The sequence below is a fragment of the Stegostoma tigrinum genome, chromosome 17, assembly GCF_030684315.1.
Source record: "Stegostoma tigrinum isolate sSteTig4 chromosome 17, sSteTig4.hap1, whole genome shotgun sequence".
In the NCBI taxonomy this organism is placed as follows: Eukaryota; Metazoa; Chordata; class Chondrichthyes; order Orectolobiformes; family Stegostomatidae; genus Stegostoma; species Stegostoma tigrinum.
The window spans coordinates 63,888,154-63,909,528 of record NC_081370.1 but is presented as its reverse complement, the minus strand read 5'-3'; the positions used below and the strand labels follow the sequence as shown (position 1 = coordinate 63,909,528).

Genomic DNA, 21,375 nt, shown 5'->3' with positions numbered 1-21,375 from the left:
CAGACAAATAAACACAGTTAAGGGAAAAATAAAAGAAAGTACCAGAATTGGCCAAATTACTTCAATGGTTGGCACCTTGCACTGTTCCACCAGAATAGATACTTTCTTCTTTAATTTCCTGATGTTGTTCATCAGGCTCACCTTTACAATTCATAAAAGCGGTAATATTTATAAGATAATGAAATGTGAGGCTGGATGAACACAGCAGGCCCAGCAGCATCTCAGGAGCACAAAAGCTGACGTTTCGGGCCTAGACCCTTCATCAGAACATTATAACTTTGTTTTATAATCTCTCAGCTTCCAAGAGCTGCTCGTGGGAGATTAAGCAGGGACCTTTCAAGGTTTCATGTTGTTGAATCAAAAGCCAAATTCCTTTTCATGAAAGCACAACCCAAAACCCAATTCAAACTCTGACCACTCCCTGACAGACTGGCCATGAGATCCCAGTCACCATTCAACATCTTCCACCTGCTTGAGCATAAGGTCTTTTCGAGATTTGCTATAACAAATTTCTGGGAACTTGTTTGGCTCATTTTCAATTTTACACAAACTGTTACCCAGAGTCCAAAGTCATCTTTAGCTCAGAGCTCCCAATTCACAGCTCCGAGGTAAAAATCAATAAAAGAATAAAATAAAGTAAATCAGTGTAAGTGCTTTGCCTGCAACGGTAGTAGATTCGCCAACTTTAGGTACATTGAAGTCGTCATTGGATAAGCATATGGACGTACATGGAATAGTGTAGGTTAGATGGGCTTCAGATCGGTATGACAGGTCAGCACAACATGGTGGGCCGAAGGGCCTGTACTGTGCTGTAATGTTCTATGTTCTATGTTCAAGTGAGGGCTGTAACACACTCAGTCCACTGGAGTTCCTGTAGCAAGTGAATGCCCCTCTCAAAGATCCGTGAGATCTCACTACATCACCCTCCTTGTTGGGACTCTTTGCGTGTCTCACTGTTTGGAGAAGTGTTAGCTGCCATTAGGTGCAGGGTCTGTCAGGGCTGACCCTTCTCTGAGCTATGAACCCAATCTGCTCCTTCAATGCCAGTGGGCATGATAGACCCAGCCACCGGTGGGATGCACATTGTGGTGTGTGCCTTGTTAAGGTGGTGAAGACAGGCCAAGGGTGAACAGAAGGGACAACAAGCCCAGGAGCAGCAAGAAGAGGCAGCTGCGGGTGAACAGTCTCCAGCAAAGGAAGAGGTCACAGCTGCAGGGCAGCTCAGATTGTTTCAGGGACTCAGGAGGACCAAAGTCATTCGCTCCTGACTCCATTAGCTGGTGATAAGTGAGGCACAGTGTCAGTGCAGGATCAGTCTGTCCTGGGACATTGGAATGGAACTATGCCAAATACTAGAGCGGGACCTGGGGTCAACAGGAATGGAGCCATCCTCTCCTGGGGACAGTGAAGGTGACAATCACTTTCAACTTCAATCCAACTGGCTCCTTCCAGAGAGCGATCAGTGACCTGTGTGAGGTTGTTCAGTCATGCTCCTGGATAGTGAGTGATGCCATCTGTGCAAGGTCACACTGGATCATTTCATTCCCCCAAGACGGGGTCAGTGCTGCAGCCTGGACAATTGGATTGGAAACAGTGTTATGTTCCCCGAGGGGTAGGATGCCATCAACTGTACCCACGTGGCACTGAGAGGGTCATATCACAACAAGAAGGAGTTCCTTTCCATTAATGCACAGGTGATCTGTGACCACCACCACCACTTCCTGGTGCCCTTTCCCCTGGCAGTTTCCCCCACTCCTACACCCTGTATCGCTCTCCTGTATCTCGTGTGTTTGAGCATCCTGGGCCTTAGCAGGCTGTTACTAGGGAATAACGGCTACCCATGGTGACCATGGCTCCATGACACCATTGCACACCCCCTGACTGATGCAGAGTGCAGAGACAGTGCTGCCCAGGCTTTGACCAGGGCAATGGGGGAGCAGACAATAGGGCTGCTGAAGATGTGGTTCAGCTGCTTGGTGAGGGTCCCCCAGTGTAGACCAGACACTTTGAGCTGCATCATCCTGGCATACTGTACTCTGCAACATTGGAGCAGGCAATGAGACACTCTGCTGGAAGCTGAGGAACTGGGGGAATGGGAGCAGTTGTCCCAGGAGCAGGGTAAAGACAATGGGGAGGAGGAAGCTCTCCTGGTCCGTGACAGCACTCAGCTGTGTCAGGGGGTAGACAGCAGACAGGAGCAAAATGAAACCAGATTCGAACCAATGAGAGCTGTGAGTAGCAGACAGTTATAGGCTGTAGAATAATTGTTGGTAATCAGTTAACACTTAGTTTGCATTGTAGAGGTGAATCTCAGCCTCTGACCATTTCCTTTCTGTCTGTTTTTGATTGTTGTGAATTAAAAACTAATCTTCAGAATTTCCGGAATGGCTCCCTGAGTCTGCTGGTCCCCACTGGACAACGCTAAGATTCAAGCCTCCAGTGGCCATTGGAGACAGAGTGGGGGTGACCTCAAGATAGGCAGGAAGAGGGGATATGGCTAAGGACTGGGGAAACTGTGTAGCCTGGTCCTTCAACAGTGACTGGGGCATAAAAGTGGAGTTTGTGTGTGAAGAGGTGTCAGCAGTGTCAGCCCCGTGTGCTACGACCAGTGTGGGTTTGTGACTGCTAGACCATTCTCTTGCTGGTGAAAGGTAACACCAGATGGTCAACATTTCTGTGGGTACACAGTAGCCTTTTCAATGTGGCGTTGGGTCTGGGGATGTTGGTCTAGCCGGAAATACTGATCAATGATTCCTTCTCCCAGCAATGGTGAGTGGGAATGTTGGGCTAGCAGTAGACATGTCTCAGAGGGCTGAATAGCCTCCTCCCCGTCCTGTTTCTTATTGTCTTGATGAGGAGTCACTATCATGCTGGTCTCATGCAGCTCATTGTGGATGGTGAGAAGGAGCTGACGCCTCACTTCCTGATTACAGCTGATATTCAGAAAGCCACACACAGTGCAATAGGCAAAAGAAAGAAATAGTTATGACTGCTAAGATTTCCCAAAAGTCTACCTTAATAAGGCTCATATTTTTATATCTTATTCTTATATACTTATAGCTTTGTAAACCGCACAGCAATTGAAATGTCATACTTTGAGAAAAATGGGTGAATTCTGACATGACAAAGAACATTTGTCTCAAATGTGAATATTGCACAGAATCATATAGTGTAGAAAAAATCTTTCGGCCCATCAAGTTTGTACTACCAAAAATACACTCCTACGTGCGTTAGCCTAATTTTCTTGCTTGGGGCCATAGCCTTGATCACAAATCCATCTTCAGTGGCATCTCACTTGAAGAAATCTGATCTTCATTGCTACAGAGATTGTAGGAACTGCCGATGGTGGAGAATCTGTAAGAACACGGTGTGAAGCTGGATGCACACAGCAGGCCAAGCAGCATCAGAGGAGCAGGAAAGTTGACGTTGTGAGTCGAGACCCTTCATCAGAATGATGGAGATCTGATGCTGCTTGGCCTGCTGTGTTCATCTAGCTTCACACCGTGTTATCTCTGATCTTCAATGCTTCTGTTTGTAATCATTTTTATATCCTTTAGGACATGAGTAGAACTTCATTCTCACTGATAATCTTCACTGGTAATCTGATAGCTATTGATGATAATCTTATGGAACAGATTGCCTTTCCTTGACAGATCGCAGTCAATTATCAATGAATCAATAAACTGAAAATGCAGTGGGTTTTGTAAATGGGAGGTAGCCATTCTAGCAACTTACTCCCAGCTGCTGTGAGACCATTGTCTCCTTTATGGGTCTTACACCCCTCCTGCGGACAACCACAGTGAAAATGCCTGCACGATTGTAACATTTCAATTAGAGCAGTATCATCCTTAGGAGTACTAGTTCCACAGCTTCGTGTTATCAATCCTTTGACTTGAATTAACAGTGGAACAATGAATTTTCCACCAGAGACTGAGGTGATTAAGGGGCGTGAAAAATCTTTTGCAGTTAACATTATTGTTTGTCTTTTACGTTGTGATTGCGGAGCTTGTAATTCAATAATGTATTTTAGGGTGGGTAGAAATGCAGTTTACTGTTAAATACCATCTGAAATGGCCCCAATAAGCCATTAAATTCATGGGCAATTAGGGATGTGTGACAAATGCTGGACTTGCCACAGATACTCATATCCATTACCGGAATAAATAAAGTCAATTGAGAAGAAGTTGTGAAAACTGATAAAATATTAAAATCACAGAGAGTCTGTAACTAATCTCTAATCTGTTGACTTCTTTGCTTTCAAAATGATATTAATAACAGTGTAAATCTTTCCCTAATGTCCACTAAATGTTGGACGGTTGGCTTGTAAGTTGCAAACTCTTGAAAGAAACAGGACAGCTTGTCCAGACATGGTCCTGGATGTACCGTCATTAGCTAACAACAATTCCACAAATCGAAGATATGTCTGCTCAAGACAGTTGTGCCTCTGCTCTGACAGTCACTGATGCAATGTGCAGAATGGAGACATTTCTCTAAAAAGATTAGAATGCAAGTTCCTTCATTACAGCTGTTTTTATTTGTTAATTATAATCTACCTTCTGAAATCTTTCCCCTTTGGTTATTTTGGAGAGAGTGTGGAGAGAGTTTAACTGAGAACCTTAACTTCTCTCTATCATTTATTCAATGTCAGTATCATCGAATTTTTATAGAACAAAAAGAGTCCATTCAGCCCTTGTTTTATATTCATTCATTGTGTGAGGATATTGCTGGTCAGGTTAGCATTTATTTCCCATCCCTGATTGCCCAAGGGGCATTTAAAGAGTCAACCACATTGCTGTGGGTCTGGAGTCACATGTAGGCCAAACCAGGTAAGGATGGCATTTTTCTTCCCTAAAGGACATTAGTGAACTAGTTGGGTTTTTCTGACAATCAGCAATGGATTTATTGTCATCACTGGGCCCTTAATCCCAAATTTTTTATTACCTGGGTCTCTGGATTAATTGTCTAACAATGACACCATGAGGCTATTGTCTCCAGCTCTCCAACTCACTCAGCACCATTCTCCTGCCTTTCCTTGTCTATTTGTCCTTTTCAAATACTTATCTAATTCACGCTTCACCTCAATCTTGCTTCCACAACAGTCAGATTGTTTATTCTGGACCTTACCCATTCTCTGTGTGAAGAAACCTTTTCTCTTATCACTGAATGGTTTTGTGATTTCCTCTGATGAGTGCAGGCGTACGCCAATGATATGCTTTTGCATAGAATCGCATTGTATTTACAGAAACAGGCCCTCATGCCAAATATTCTGTGCTGACTTTCATGCTTCAGTTAGACTGCCTTCTTTTTGTGACATTTCTGTATTGTGTGTAACAAATTACAGCAGTGTAGGTATGACAGTACCCTGAAACAAGGAAGCCCATCTTCTTGATATGAATGATATCTTAGCTCAGACATGTTCAATGGAATTGAATGAGTGCCATTGATGCTGAATAGTGGAGCAAGCCTTTATTGGGTCCCACAGAGGAGACTGATAAAGAAGATAAACGCTCATGGGATCCAGGGCAACTTGGCATATTGGATCCAAATTTGGCTCAGTGATAGGAGACAGGGACTGGTGCATGAGGCTTTTTATGTGAGTGGATCCCGGTGTGCAGTGCTGTGCCACAGGGATCTGTCCTGGCTCCTGTATTGTTTATGATATAGATTAAGATGTAGATTAGAATGTTGGATAATGATAAGCAAGTTTGTGATGATGCAAAGATTAGCCAGGTGGATTACAATTAGGAAGAAAGTGTTTAGAACATAGAACATAGAACAATACAGCGCAGAACAGGCCCTTCGGCCCTCAATGTTGCGCCAACCTGTGAACTAATCTAAGCCCCTCCCCCTACACTATCCCATTATTATCCATATGCTTATCCAAGGACTGTTTAAATGCCCCTAATGTGGCTGAGTTAACTACATTGGCAGGCAGGGCGTTCCACGCCCTTACCACTCTCTTAGTAAAGAACCTGCCTCTGACATCTATCTTAAATCTATTACCCCTCAAATTGCAGCTATGCCCCCTTGTACAAGCTGACATCATCATCCTCAGAAGAAGACTCTCACTGTCCATCCTGTCTAATCCTCTGATCATCCTGTATGTCTCTATTAAATCCCCTCTTAGCCTCCTTCTCTCCAATGAGAACAGATCTAAGTCACTCCGACTTTCCTCATAAGACCTTCACTCCAGACCAGGCAACATCCTGGTAAATCTCCTCTGCACCTTTTCCAATGCTTCCACATCCTTCCTGTAATGGGGCGACCAGAACTGTACGCAATATTCCAAGTGAGGCCGCACTAGCATTTTGTACAGTTGCAGCATGACACCACGGTTCCGGAACTCAATCCCTCTACCAATAAAACCTAACACACCGTAAGCCTTCTTAACAGCACTATCAACCTTGAACTTACATCCAATCTACACAGAGAATAACCAATGTATCGTAGCCACTGGTTTTGTGAACTTTCACCAAGGCTTCTGGCAGTAAGGAGACTGAACCTGTGCACCACACTCTGGGCATTACTGCCCTCCAACATCTCCTGTTTGCCTGCCCCAGTTGAGCCGAGCTGCAGCCAGCATTATACTGCACACTCTGTCTGGACTGGACTGTAAGCCCCACCCCAATAATAGCTTTATGATGGAATAACTGTGCATTAATCCTTCAAAACCTTTCACCTGCCCACATCGTCCACAATGACTGTAGGTCATTTGCTCACATTTAGGCAGCAATGAGCTGAATGCCCAGATCACTTGTTTTTGTATCAGAGATAATGGGAACTGCAGATGCTGGAGAATCCAAGATAACAAAGTGTGAAGCTGGATGAACACAACAGGCCAAGCAGCATCTCAGGAACACAAAAGCTGATGTTTTGGGCTTTTCTGATGAAGGGTCTAGGCCCGAAATGTCAGCTTTTGTGCTCCTGAGATGCTGCTTGTCCTGCTGTGTTCATCCAGCTTCACTTGTTTTTGTAGTTTGGTTGAAGAATGAATTCCTTTCTTTGACAGAGGACAGTCTTCTGATAGTCTTCAAATAATACCTCAGGATAATTTGTATTCCTCTTTAAGTGCAGGTATGGCCATTGTTTAATGTACATTTGATTGAATAGCACTGGTTCACTAATGTCCTTTTTGGGAGGAAAACTGTCATCCTCAATAGTCTGGTCTACATATGACTCCAGACCCACAGCAATATGGTCGATTCCATATTGTCCTATGGAATGGCTGAACAAACCAAGAGGTTCAAGAGCCATTAAGTATGGACATCATGTGCTGCTCTTGCCCATAATGTTTACATCCTGAAAATTTTTAAAAGCTCCTTTGATTCTGGTTTGAACTTCAACGTAGATTAGGAATTTACATATCTGGAGTAACATTTAAGCTCCACTATTCTAACTCATGGCTAGAATGCTGTGCTCCCACTGAGACAGGGCTGACCACTCCAAAGGTAGGAGAGAAAGAGCAACAAGAATGGACCAGTGAGAGTATTTTCAAACTGGTGTAGGGAACTTCTTTCCATATCTAAATTATTCCTCATTGACCTCAGAATGCTTGCCTCCATGTGCTAAAAATCAAGAAATATTTTGATGCAACTATTTTTCTCAATGATAGCAACTACTTTCAGAATTCTTTTCCTTTCATCCAAGTAATAATCTTTGGTTCTTCCCCATACCATGTGAATCTTCTCTGTAATATTTAGTAATAAGATTATATCTGTGTTCATTCTATTTTATTCCCTTGGTAGCTCTGCGATATAAGATAAGCACAGCATGCCTCGAAGTCCAACCACAAGTGAAGATGAGATGGCACAGAGCATTTCTGATTATTCTGTTGAATCTGAATCTGACAGCTCCAAAGAAGAAACAATCTATGACACCATCAAGGCAACAGCAGGGAAACCTATCAGCAAGATGGATGACATCCAGAGCAATACATTGGTCATCAGAATCATCATTCCCGATCTGCAACAGACGGTAGGAACCTCACCAGTCAATCTTTTTTCTTCTAAGATGATGTCAACAAGAGAATCAACAGCAGTGAGTAAAGTCCTAAATTAAAACTGTCCATGTAATATGAAGCTCAGAAACAGTGCATTTACTCTGACTACAGGTTTACAGAAATCAAACCAGAAGTAGGCCATCTCCTCCCTTCTGATTGATGTTAATTGCAATTCCTGTCCCCATATCCCTTGAGTGACTTTGAAACGTGAACATTTCGTGGACTGAGCATTTGGATCATGTCAATGTCAGGAACGGAGAGAGAGGGGCCTTACAGATACCAACGTTAGTTGGTGAGCTGGTTAAACCAGCCTCTTCCCGTAGGAGTACCTTTAGTTCAGGCAGGTTTAGGGCCACCAAGGTCACCTACACCCATAAGACAGGGTGGGGAGGAGGGAGGGAGCTACATTAATTTAGTTGATTGTAAATTTCTTTTTCACCAGCATTCAACAAGGTAAACTAGGTTTTGCCAGTAATACTCCAGTCACCAATGTGTTTCAAGAAGCAGGCCAGGGCCAAGCACTCGAGGCAGCCCTGTAGGCCCCAGACTGCTGGCCCTGGCTATACCTGCAGCAATAAGACATCCTGAGAAGTGATTCCCTCTTTCTCCCATTCCCCCTTCCTCTCCCGCAATGCTGGAGTGGGCTGAGAGGACATTTCCATGCTGAAAACACCTTTCCGTTATGTACTCTCTGCAGCAGAAAGCTGTTTGTTTCAAATTTGAGACTGCAGTTAATTATTTAATTATTTAGACAGAGATGTTGTCTCTGTGCCAACTGGTGAACACACACAGAGACTGTTTCTCTCAAAGCCATGATTGGGAGCTCTGATCAGAACTCTGTACAGCCCTGACTTCTCCACTGTCTGGGCAAAATAAACAAATTGCAAGACCTCGATTCACCATTCAGTTGTGTACTCTGTAACCCTCGGGCCACATTGACAGAATTACAAAATGAAATTCTAAAAAGGTCTACCAAAAAACTGTCTCCTCTCCGCCTATCTTTTCCTTTATCCATCTTCTATCCGCCTCCCCTTCTCTCCCTATTTATTTCAGAACTCTCTTCACGTCGCCCATTTCTGAAGAAGGGCCTAGGACCGAAACATTAACTTTCCTGCTCCTCTAATGCTCCTTGGCCTGCTGTGTTCATCCAGCTGTACACCTTGTTATTATCAAAAACCCTTCTGCCACCCTTCCCTGTCCCCTGCCCATGCAACTGCATCAACACTAGATGTGAAATATCTATGTGAAAGTTACATTTGATGCAATTAATCCACCTCCACTCACAACAACTGTGTATGAAGTCAAGCTCCCATTTAGAGGTGGATTGTATGAGCCTGGTGATTGAGTTTGACAGACCAGCTCAGATTTTGGGCCTGATAGGAGATTTAGGCTATGGCCTCGAAACTATTTTCAAAATGTTACTGCTGTAGTTTGAAGTTTGAAAGTGTTTTGTCTTGGTACAGTATTGGAAATTTCTTCATGGACCTTATTAATGAACAACATCTCTGTACATTTCATCTTAGTACAAATGCCACACATCAGATTCTGAACAGAAACTGCTTGGTTCAGGAAGTGAATAAGGAACCAACATGTATCCAAGTTGCAAGGACATTGGACACAACTTGTTAAATCTAATGTTTACAATTACATCCTAGCCATGTCTTTGTACGAATATTGCAGAAATGATTTTGATCATTGCAGCAACCCCATTGGCCATAGCTTGACAACAAGAGGAACTTAGAAAGTGGAACTGAATCACCACTGCCAAAGTGAACAGGAGATAGCGATCAGGTGGAATCTTGTGTTTCTCTGAGAGTGAGCAGCATGGCAGGTAGAAACTGGCAGGATGAAGCTTCCAGTTGTAGATGTGCTTGCAGCCATGTTTCAAGTCACCTGAGTTAGGATAAGAGTTTGAGAACTTTATAACCTCAGGCCACATGATGTGAAACAGGGAAGATTACTCACTCTGAGACAGAACACAACACAAGGCCCTTCGGCCCTCGATGTTGTGCCGACCTGTCATACCGATCTGAAGCCCATCTAACCTACACTATTCCATGTACGTCCATATGCTTGTCCAATGATGACTTAAATGTACCTAAAGTTGGCGAATCTACTACCGTTGCAGGCAAAGCGTTCCATTCCCTTACTACTTTCTGAGTAAAGAAACTACCCCTGACATCTGTCCTATATCTTTCATCCCTCGGTTACTGTGCTGTAATGTTCTATGTTCTATATTCTATGTTCTAACTCTGCAGTTGAGGTGATATACTGACTGGAGTCAGAGCAACAGCTGCTGCCCCATTCTCCTTCAGGAGTAATGCTTAAACAGGCGTTGACTGAGATTCAGTGGAAGCAGTCCCAAAGAATCAACGATCTGGGAGCCCAGAAGGGTATTTGGAGGAAGGGATCACAAGGAGACAGTGTGTTTGGGGTAGAGGGGTAAAGGATATAGAGTGCCTGTGGGAAAGGTTAGGGTGTTATTGGAGGGGACAGGCTAGTGGGGATGGGGACAGGATTTTCTGACCGGGGCATTTGTGGAGAGATGGATGTACAGGTCGTTATTGGTGCTGTCCAGGGTGATGTCCTGCAGAGATAAAAGCGTGGGACTGGGCAACAAATGGAACAGTGATGGGGAGGGAGGAGGGAGGAGGCTATAGTAGGGTGCAGGATCTTGGGTCAAGATTGGATAGCCATTGGATTGATGGGGAGGGGAATGTTATGGAATATTCTGGAGCAAGTGGCTTGTTAACCAGGGGTGTCAGGGACAGGGGGAGCATGGTGATGGGTGTTAGTTCAGACAGAGAGCAAGCATATGGAAGATGAATGTTTTTAGGGTCAAAGGTAATGCTAACCCTAACCCTAATGCTTCAAGGGTAATAGAGGGGAATAAAAACGGGTAAAATTGGGAGCTTCAGTGGGATGAGGAAAGTTGCTGGATGACAGGTGATAAGTAGAATGTAGTGGAACATTTGTAGAAAGTAACACATATCTTTTAATCAACCTATCAGAAGGAGCGCAATCCCTCATTAATAGCGATGGGATGGGGGTGGTGTAGTTGGAGGGATGAGGGGAGGTTTGTTCTGGATGAGGGGAGCGGTGGTGGGGTGACATTAGGCCAATTAAAAAAATACCCAAAGATTCATGACCACAGTGGGTGAGAGCAAGCTCAGGTGTGTTCCCTCTTTATGGTCACCTCCCTGAAGTTAACAGCATCACCTTTCTGACTGCTAGCTCTCATTCCATCAAAATTCCAGGAATGTTGTTCTGGCACTCCACTGATGTCAGCTAGGAAATATCCCAGTCTGTCAATCCAAATGTCTCAAGGAGGTGACCAATGAAGAAGGGCAATAGATGCTCCTGAGTCAGTTCTGGAAGCCAGCTGCGTGTGTGATTGACTGTACAGAAAGTGTACTGAGAGGTCTCTGGGAGCATCAGCAACTGAAAAGGGCTTTGGTCTCTCAATGTGTGACTGGGCTAGGATCACCAGAAGCAATTCCTTCAGGTCTGTGTGTCTCACTCAGACTGCTGTCACGATGTCTACATGTCCCCATTTACTCACAAATGCTACAATGGGAACAATAGCATCAATGTGATGACTGTGCCTGATGTGTGGGAATTGGAGTAAGCACATGGAAGAAAGTGCTCAGGCCCAAAAATTATTGAACTTGAGATTAAATCCTGAAGGCCACAGCATTCCCAAGCAGAAAATGTGCTGCTGTTCTTCTAGCATGTGCAGAAACAGAGTTGTTAGCGAGAGAACCCACAGGTGTGTTGAAATGGCAGGCATCTGGAACCCAGGCTCTTTTTGCAGACAGAACATAGGTGTTCTGCAACAGTTGCCCAGTTTGTGTTTGGTTTCCCAAATGTGCTGTCCTCCACACTGGGGAGATGAAGTACAGACTGAGTGACTGCTTTGCAGGACACCTATGTTCTGTCTGCAAAAAAGACCCTGACCTTCTAGTTGCCTGCCATTTCAAAACACCACCTTGTTTCCTGGCCAATATCTCTATCTCAGGCCTCCTGCAGTGCTCCAGGGAAACTCAGCACAAGCTGGAACAACAGCAATTAATTTTCCACTTGGGGACCCAGCAGCCTTCTGGACTCAATCTTGGGTTCAATAGTTTTAGGGCCCAAGCACCCTCTTTCTTGTCCATCACCTAACCTTCAGACCTCTGGAATTCAGCTCCTTTGTCTGTGTTTGAACCAAGGCTGTAATGATGTCAGAAACTGAGTGGCCCTGGCAGAACCCAGACGGGGCTTCACTGAGCAGATGCTGCTTGATAGAACTTTACTGATGATCGAGAGTAGCTTGAATGAGTGGCAATTGGTTGGGTTGGGTTTGTCCTGCTTTTTGTGTAGAGGCCATACCTGGGCAATTTTCTACAGAGTCATAGAGTAATGCAGCATGGAAACAGGCCTTTCGTCCCAAACTGGTCCGTGCTGACCATGATGCCCACTCAGCTAGCTCCAATTGCCCACATTTGGTCCATGTACCTGTCCAATTGCTATTTAAATGTTGCCATTGTACCTGCCTCAACCACTTTCTCTAGCAGCCCATTCCATATACGCACCACTCTCTGTGTGAAGATGTTGCCCCTCAGGTCCTCCTTAAATCTTTCCCCTCTCACCTTAAACCTATGCCGTCTAGTTTTCAATTCCCCATCCCTGGGAAAAAGACAATATGCATTCATCTGATTTATGCCCTTCATGATTTTATACTTCTCGATGAGGTCACCCCTCATTCTCCTACGCTCTGAGGACTTTATTCCTGGCCAACCTCTCCCTATAACTCAGGCCCTACTAGTCCTGGTAACATCCTCATAAATCTTCTTTGCACACTTTCCAGTTTAACAGAGATAACAAGGCGTAGAGCTGGATGAACACAACAGCCAAGCAGCATCAGAGGAGCAGGAAAGTTGACGTGTCGGGTCTGAACCCTTCTTCAGAAATGGTTTCTTCCAGTTTAACTATGTCTTTCCCATAACAGGATAACCAAAACTGCACTCCATGTGCGGCCTCACCAATGGCTTATATAACTGTAACATAACGTCCCAACTCCTATAATCAGCACCTCGAACCAATGCTAAATGCCTTCTTCACCCTATCTACTTGTGACACCGTTTTCAACTTGCACACCAAAATCCCCCTGCTCCACAACACTCCTCAGGACCGTACCATTTACTGTATAAGCCCTACCTTGGTCTGACTTTCCAAAATGCAATGCCTCACATTTATCTGTATTGAATTACATTAGTTAATCATAAACCCACTTAACCATCAGATCAAGATCGTCCTATTTTTTGATAATCTTCCTCGCTATCAACATTACCTCCTAATTTTGTATCATCCACAAACTTATTAATCATGCCTTGCGCATTTACATCTAGATCATTTATGTAAATAACAAATAACAAAGGCCCCAGTGGCACACCCCTAGTCACAGGCCTCCAGTCCGAGAAACAACCTTCAACCATCACCGATAATGGGAACTGCAGATGCTGGAGAATCCAAGATAATAAAATGTGAGGCTGGATGAACACAGCAGGCCCACAGCATCTCAGGAGCTGCTGGGCCTGCTGTGTTCATCCAGCCTCACATTTTATTATCTTCAACCATCACCCTCTGCTTCCTACCATTGAGCCAATTTTGAATCCAATTAGCCAGCTCTCCCTGGGTCCCATGTGACCTAACTTTCATGACTAGCCTGCCATGCGGGACCTTGTCAAAGGCCTTACAAAAGTCCACACAAACAAACTATCACTGCTCTGCCTTTCTCTTTCCTCTTGGTTACCTTTTCAAAAAACTCTAAAAGATTTGTCAGACATGATTTCCCACGCACAAATACATGCTGACAATCCCTGTTCAGACCTTGAAGATCCAAATGTTGGTTGATGCTGTCCCTCAGTACCCTCTTCAATAACTTGCCTACTACTGATGTCAGGCTCACTGGCCTGTAGTTCCCTGGATTCTCTTTGCTAAATTTCTTCAACAATGGAACAACATTAGCCACTTTCCAGTCTTCTGGAACTTTAGCAGTGGCTAAAGATGAAGCAAGTATCTCTGCAAGGGCCTCTGCAATTTCTTCCCTAGCTTACCACAACACTCAGGGATAGACATAATCAGGCCCAGGGGATTTATCCACCTTAATGCACTTTAAGGCTCTCTAGTAGTATGTGAGCAGTCCAATACATTCCCACTTGTTTCCCTTATTTCCTTAGTATTCAGGATTCTCTCCTCAGTAAGCACTGAGGAGAAATATTCATTAAAAATCTCCCCCATCTCCCCCATCTTCTGTGGCTCCACACATTGCTGGCCATGCTGTTCTTTCAGGAGACCTGTTCTCTCCCTAGCCACCCTCTAACTCTTAAGAAAGCCATAGAACCTCTTGGATCACAGAAATTTGAGGGTGCATCCATGAGGATCAATGGTCGGCACAACATTGTGGGCTGAAGGGCCTGTTCTGTGCTGTACTGTTCTATGTTCTATGTTCTATGATTATCTTTAGCATTATAAATAACATTGTCAAAAGAACATATGAACTAGGAGCAGGAGTAGGCCATCTGGCCCCTTGAGCCTGCCCTGCCATTTAATAAGATCATGAGTGATCTTTTTGAGACTCAGCTCCACTTACCCGCCCACTCACCATAACCCTTAATTCCTTTGCAGTTCAAAAATTTATCGAGCCTTGCCTTAAAAACATTCAGCGAGATAGCTTCAAACGCTTCACTGGGCAGGGAATTCCACAGATTCACAACCCTTTGGGTGAAGAAGTTCCTCCTGACCTCAGTCCGACATTTGCTTCCCTTTATTTTGAAACTATGCCCTCTAGCTCTGGTTTCACCTGCTAGCGGGAACAACCTCTCTACTTCCACCTTATCTATTCCCTTCATAATCTTATATGTTTCTATAAGATCTGCCCTCATTCTTCTGAATTCCAATGAGTGTAATCCCAGTCTACTCAGTCTCTCCTCATAATCCAACCCTCTCAACACTGGAATCAACTGAGTGAATTTCCTCTGCACCCCCTCCAGTGCTAATATATCTGTTCTCGAGTAAGGAGATGAAAACTGTACACAGTACTCCAGGTGTGGCCTCACCAGGACCCTATACAGCTGCAGCATAGCCTCCCTGTTTGGAAACTCCATCCCTCTGGCAATGACAGACAAAATTCCATTTGCCTTTTTAATTACCTGCTGCGCCTACAATCCAACTTTTAGCGATTCGTGCACAAGGATGCCCAAGCCCCTCTGCACAGCAGCATGCTGCAAGTTTTTGCCATTTAAAACATAGTCCATTTTCCTGTTGTTCCTGCCAAATGGATGTTCTCATACTTATCAACATTGTACTCCATCTGCCAGACCTTTACCCACTCACTTAGACCATCTATATCCCTCTGTAGACTTTCAGTGTCTTCTGCACACTTTGCTCTATCACTCAACTTAGCGTCATTTGCAAATTTTGACACGTCCCATTTAGCCCCAACTCCAAATCTTCAATGTGAATTATAAACAATTGAGGTCCCAATGCTGATCCCTGAGGCACACCACTAGTCACTGATCGCCAACCAGAAAAACACCCATTTATCCCTACTCTTAGCTTTCTACTGGTCAACCAATCCTCTACCCATGCCAATGCATTACCTGTAATACTGTGCAACTTTATCTTATGTAGCAGCCTTTGGTGTAGCACCTTGTCAAATGCCTTCTGGAAATCCAGATACATCACATCCACAGGTTCCCCATTGTCCACCATGGAAATAATGTCCTCAAAGAATTCCACCAAATTAGTTAAGCATGACCTACCCTTCATGAACCCATCCTGGGTGTTCCCAATGGGACAATTTATATCCAGATGTCTTGTTATTTCTTCCTTAATTCAAGATTCAAACATTTTCCTGGTAGATGTTAGTGTTGAAACTTGGCTAGAGCTGTGGCAAGTTTTGAAGCACAAGCCTTCAGTATCATTGCTAAAATGTTGTCAGGACCTATAGCCTTTGCAGTATCCAGTGCCTCTACCATTTCTTGATATCACTTGGAGTGAATTAAATTGGCTGAGTACTGGTATCCGTAATGCTGGGGACCACTGCAGGAGGCCGAGATGGATCATCCACTTGGCACTTATGGCTGAAGATTAATATGAAAGCTTTAGCCTTATCTTTTGCACTGATGTGTTGCACTCTTCCATCGTTTGGGATAGGAGCAGAGAGTGGCAATGGAAGGGTGCTTTTGAATTGGAGAACAGTAACTAGTGGTGTTCCACAGGGATCAGGGCGGGGACCTACATTGTTTGTAATATGTATGTAAATGACTTGGAAGTAAATATAAGTGTTCTGATTAATTTGTTTGCAGATGAAACCAAAATTGGCAGAGTTGCAGATAAGGATGAGGATTATCAAAGGAAATAGTGATAATGCCCCGAATGAATGCAAAAGAATCCATTTTACCGTCTAAAAGTCACAACTGTCCAGTTTAAACAATTCCCAAGCTCTAATAAGTTCCAATTATCCTATTACATGTTGTTATGCTCCTTTTCTCCATTCTGACAGTTTCCAATACGAGAACAAAGAGCCATACAGCACTGGAACAGGCCTTTCAGCTCACCAAACCTGCATCGATTTCTCATCCTTAATTAGACCTGCTACTTCTTGCCCATGCAGGATTTCTGTCCCTCTGTTCGCCTCTTATTCATAGGTATATTGCAGAATGGGGCAGATGAATGGCAAATGTAGTTTAATCTGGATAAATGCAAGGTGATGCATTTTGGAAGATCAAATTCAGGTGTGAATTTTATGATCAATTACAGAGCCCTTAGAAGCAAAGATCAATGGTCGGCACAACATCGTGGGCTGAAGGGCCTGTTCTGTGCTGTACTGTTCTATGTTCTATGTTCTATATTGTATAATTTGGGCGTACAGGTCCATAGATCCCTGAAAGTAGCAACACAAATGGATAAGGTGGTCAAGAAGGCATACAGCGTTCTGGCCTTCATCGGCCAGGGCATCAAATATAGAATTTGCCGAGTTATGTTACAGCTGTTCAAAACTTTAGCTAGGCCACATTTGGAGTTTTGGCCACCACATTACTAAAAGGACGTGGATGCTTTGAACAAGGTGCAGAAAATACTTACCAGGAGGATGCCTGGCCTGGAGAGTTTCGGTTATGAGGAGAGGTTGGATAAACTTGGATTGTTCTCACTGAAAAAACAGGGAGTGAGGAGTGACACAATAGAGGCCTACACAATTATGAGAATTGTAGATAGGTTGGATAATCAGAGGCTTTTTCCCAGAGTGGAAAGGTCAACTATAGGAGGTCACAGGCTCAAGATGAGAGGAGGAACGTTTAGGAGAGAAATGCAGGGAAAACATTTCATACAGAGTGTGGGGGTTGGCTGGAACGCACTGCCACTGGAGATGGTGGAAGCAGGCATGTTAACAATGTTTAAGGTGTATCTTAAAAAACACATGAATAGGAACTGAACAGAAGGATAGAAATTGCATATGGGCAAGGAGTATGGGGTCTAAACAAGGATTGGGAATCAGTGCAGGTTTGGTGAGCTGAAGGGCCCATTCCTGTTCTGTATTGTTCGTTGTGCTTCCTTTATTCTTTGTCCTGTTGTCAAAAACTGATTGAATGGAGGAAAACAGCTTGACAGTACATTGTAGGATAATTGGAGCTTGGGAATTGCTTAAACTGGATAGTTGTGATCTTCAGAGAGTAAAATTGATCCTTTTGTGTTTGTTAGGGGCATAATCTAAGCACAAGGTGAGACATTGCCTTGCCTGCTGCCTCTTGTACTCACAGAATGGGGGCAATTGCGACACTCTCAGTGGGCTTCATGCATCACCAGCCTTTTCCTGCAAGAGTCTCATGCCAGCCTATTAGTAAGTGATACATAGTGCAGTTGTGTGATTGTGTGTGTGTGTGTGGTGTGTGTGTGTCTGTCTGTCTGTGTTGGAACCCTGTGAATCAATGCTGTTCAAATGTAACACAGTTCATCTAATTGATGTGAGACCAGGAGAATGAATGTGGAGGAAATCCCTTCCTCGATAACATGTTGACAAAACACCAAAACTGCAAGACTGACCCTGCAGCAGCTTTAACTGAAAAACTAGATATTCAAATTGTAGTGAAGGAACATTGGAATTCAACCTGTTAGGAAGTGGAGCATTTTTGCTCATGTCTAAATGATTTCTTAGGTATCTAGCTACGTCCTCACAGAGAGATTAGATAAGTTAGTGATTGGTTAGCTGAAGGGCTGGAACAGGAAAGGCAGCAGAGCCGTGGACAGATGCCAGTCTTCTTCAAATTTGTTTCACACCAACTGATATCAAGAAACTGCTGCAGTCACTGGATATTGCAAGGGATATGGACCTTGACAATCTAATCAATGCCCTTTAACATTCAATGGTGTTACCATCACCAAATCCCCCACTATCAACATTCTGATGATTACCACCAGAAACTCAACTGGTCTCACCACATAAACAGCGGCTACAAGAGCAGGCCAGAAGCTGGGAATACTGCAGCGAGTAACTCACCTGCTGACTCCCCAAAGCCTGTCCCACCATCTATAAGGCATTAGACAGGGGTGTGATGGAATACTCCCCACTTGCCTGGATGAGTGCAGCTCCTACAATATTCAAGAACTTTGAAACCATCCAGGACAAAGCAGCCCACTTGATTGGCACCACGTCCACAAACATCCACTCCCTCCACCACCGACGCTCAGTAGCAGCAGTGTGTACTATCTGCGAGATGCACTGCAGAAATTCACCAAAGATCCCCAGGCAGCACCCTCCAAACACACGACCACTTCCGTCTAGAAGGACAAGGGCAGCAGATACATGTTAACACCATCCCCTGCAAGTTGCCCTCCAAGCCACTCACCATCCTGACCTGAAAATATATCACTATTTTTGAGATATGTGATCTAAAGTGTGGCAGAATGTAAAGATATTAAATAGCAATTTGACTGAGAGAGACACGGAGCTTTCAGCAGGAAATATCAGCACAGCCATCACTGGTAGAGCAAACAAAGTCAATATGTTCAAAAGCTCAGAATGAAAGGCACTCAAATATCTCAGAAGGTGATAGAGTTATGGAGGGGTGAGGCCCTGGGGACGATTTCAAAATCATTTTTTGTGAATTAGAATACAGTCAGCATGAGGTGACTTTTGTACATTGGTATAGTTCATTATTTTTCTAAAATCAGTATATATCAGATTTCCAAGAGCGACAGCTCCACTGCCTCTGCTTAAAACACGTGTACAGGTAAAACTTTAAATCATGACAATTTACAAAGCCTATTCTAAAGTATATTCTAAATCAGTGTACTCAGACTATTTCCCAATAATATTCTATTTTGGCAATTAGAAATGAATCCAACTTTTATGAATATGTTATGTTGCCTGTGTTTTACACAAGTTTTACCTAGAATCTGGCCCAAGAATCGAAGGGGTGTTCTGAAGGGAAGACTAGTTAGGTTGGATCTCTTTGAAACATTCTGGGTATGCCATGTTGCTTTGGAAATAGGTTATACTGGGAGGCATCCCTTTTATTTTGAGTTTATCTGCATGAATTGCCCTAAAAAACAGACATTCAGCCTTGGAGCAACTTTAAAACAATCAATTGAAAATTGGATCAGGAGTTGCAAAGAAGCTGTGGACCAGCAAAAGACGGTAATTAGTGGTATTTCTCAGTGAGAGTCATGAATCAAGAATACAGCATGGTCAATGATTGAGTGGGGATGTCCAAACTGTGAGGCACTTAAGAATTAGCACAGAGTCACTTAGCCAACGCAAGTAGAAGGAGACCAAGAAATGTTATACCTCAAGAATAGATGGCGCACTGAGGAAAATGAAAATGACTTCCTGAGAGCTGTAGCACACTTGGCTTTGGCATCATTTAAAGATGAACATTTGCACCAAAAATCACAGGTCATGATGTGGAACATTTCAATGTACAGGACAATGTGAGCACATACACTGGGTCTGTAAACCTCCCCTCCCCCCACACCCTCAGTTCAGGAACCACTGTTCTAACTGCTTCTGACAGCTGCATTATTTTTGCTTGAATAGGAATAATGTAAAATGTTTGTTCACTTTAGACAGGTCACAATTTTGCATTATTGAAATTTGGAGAAAGTTTATGAATGGAAATTCTGAACTAAGCATTTTTAATAACAATATTGAAGGACTAAATATTGTTCAGCACAGTTGCCAAGATAGGTGATAAGGAAAATAACAGAAGATTAAAGCTTGATACATCTTGGTAGTGTGTATGTCCATTGAAGCCCATTCCTCTCTTTGTAGAAAGAGTGTTACTGAGGACACAGTAGGTTTTTTGTTTGTTAAAATGCAAATTTGCCAGCAATATGTAGCAAGGGAGTGGGACCCCGTCAATTGTGATTTGTTACAAGTCCTTGGAGGCCAAAGTCAGTGATAATCCTGAGGACCGGAATAAATTCCGAGTCCAGTGAAGGAGGACTAAAGAAAATAAAGAGGGAGAAAATAAAATACAAGGGCAAACTGACAAGAAACATTAAGACTGACGATGAGTTCATTTAAATATGTAAAAAGGAAGAGAGGTCAAAATGAACATAGGCCTCTGAGAAAATGAATGTGGGGAGACAGTTGTGGGGAACAAGGAAATGGCAGAGGAGTTAAACAAGTATTTTGCATCAGCTTTTATGGCAGAAGATACTTTGAACATTTTGCTAATACTAAAAAATACAAAGAAAGGAATTAAGTACTATCACAATCATTTGAGAAATAATGTTAGACAAACTAAAGGATCTAAAAGCAATTAAGTCCTCTGTCCCTGATGACTTGCATCATCGGATCCTAAAAGAAGTAACTACAGAGATAGTGAGTGCATTGGTTGTAATTTTCCAAAAATTATTGGATTCTGGAGAAGTATTAGAGGCTTGGAAAACTGCCAATGTGACACCTCTATTCAAAAAGAAAAGGAGGCAAAGAGCAGATAACTATAGGCCAATGAGCAAATATCTATTGTTGGAAAAATGTTTGAACCAATTATTATGGGAAGTAATAGCAGATCATTTAGAAAATCATAATCAAACCAAGCAGAGCTCGCATGGATTCGTGAAAGGGAAATCGTATCTGACTAATCTTTTCGTCTCAACCTGAGTGGATGGAGGGGAAGCAGTAGATGTATTGTGTTTGGACTTCCAGAAGGTATTCAACAAGATACCAAACCAAAGGTTAAGGAATAAGGTAAGAACTTACAGTGTTAGGGTTGTTTATTGGCATGAATAGAGAATTGGCTAGTGGGCAGGAAACAGACAGTGGTGTTAAGGAGTTCTTCATCGGGCTCGTGTCCTATAACCAGTGGGGTTCCACAGGGATCAGTTGC

At 43.4% G+C, this 21,375-nt stretch overlaps 1 protein-coding gene across 1 annotated transcript in view; it reads left to right on the top strand.

The window, feature by feature from the left end:
- shank2b (SH3 and multiple ankyrin repeat domains 2b) overlaps positions 1 to 21,375 on the top strand; it is a 1,006,494-nt gene that overhangs the window by 180,861 nt on the left and 804,258 nt on the right. Inside the window, exon 3 of the mRNA XM_059652213.1 lies at positions 7,746 to 7,974. Within this exon, the coding sequence (XP_059508196.1) occupies positions 7,771 to 7,974 (204 nt within the window). The 5' untranslated portion in view covers positions 7,746 to 7,770. The remainder of the gene's footprint in view (positions 1 to 7,745; positions 7,975 to 21,375) is intronic.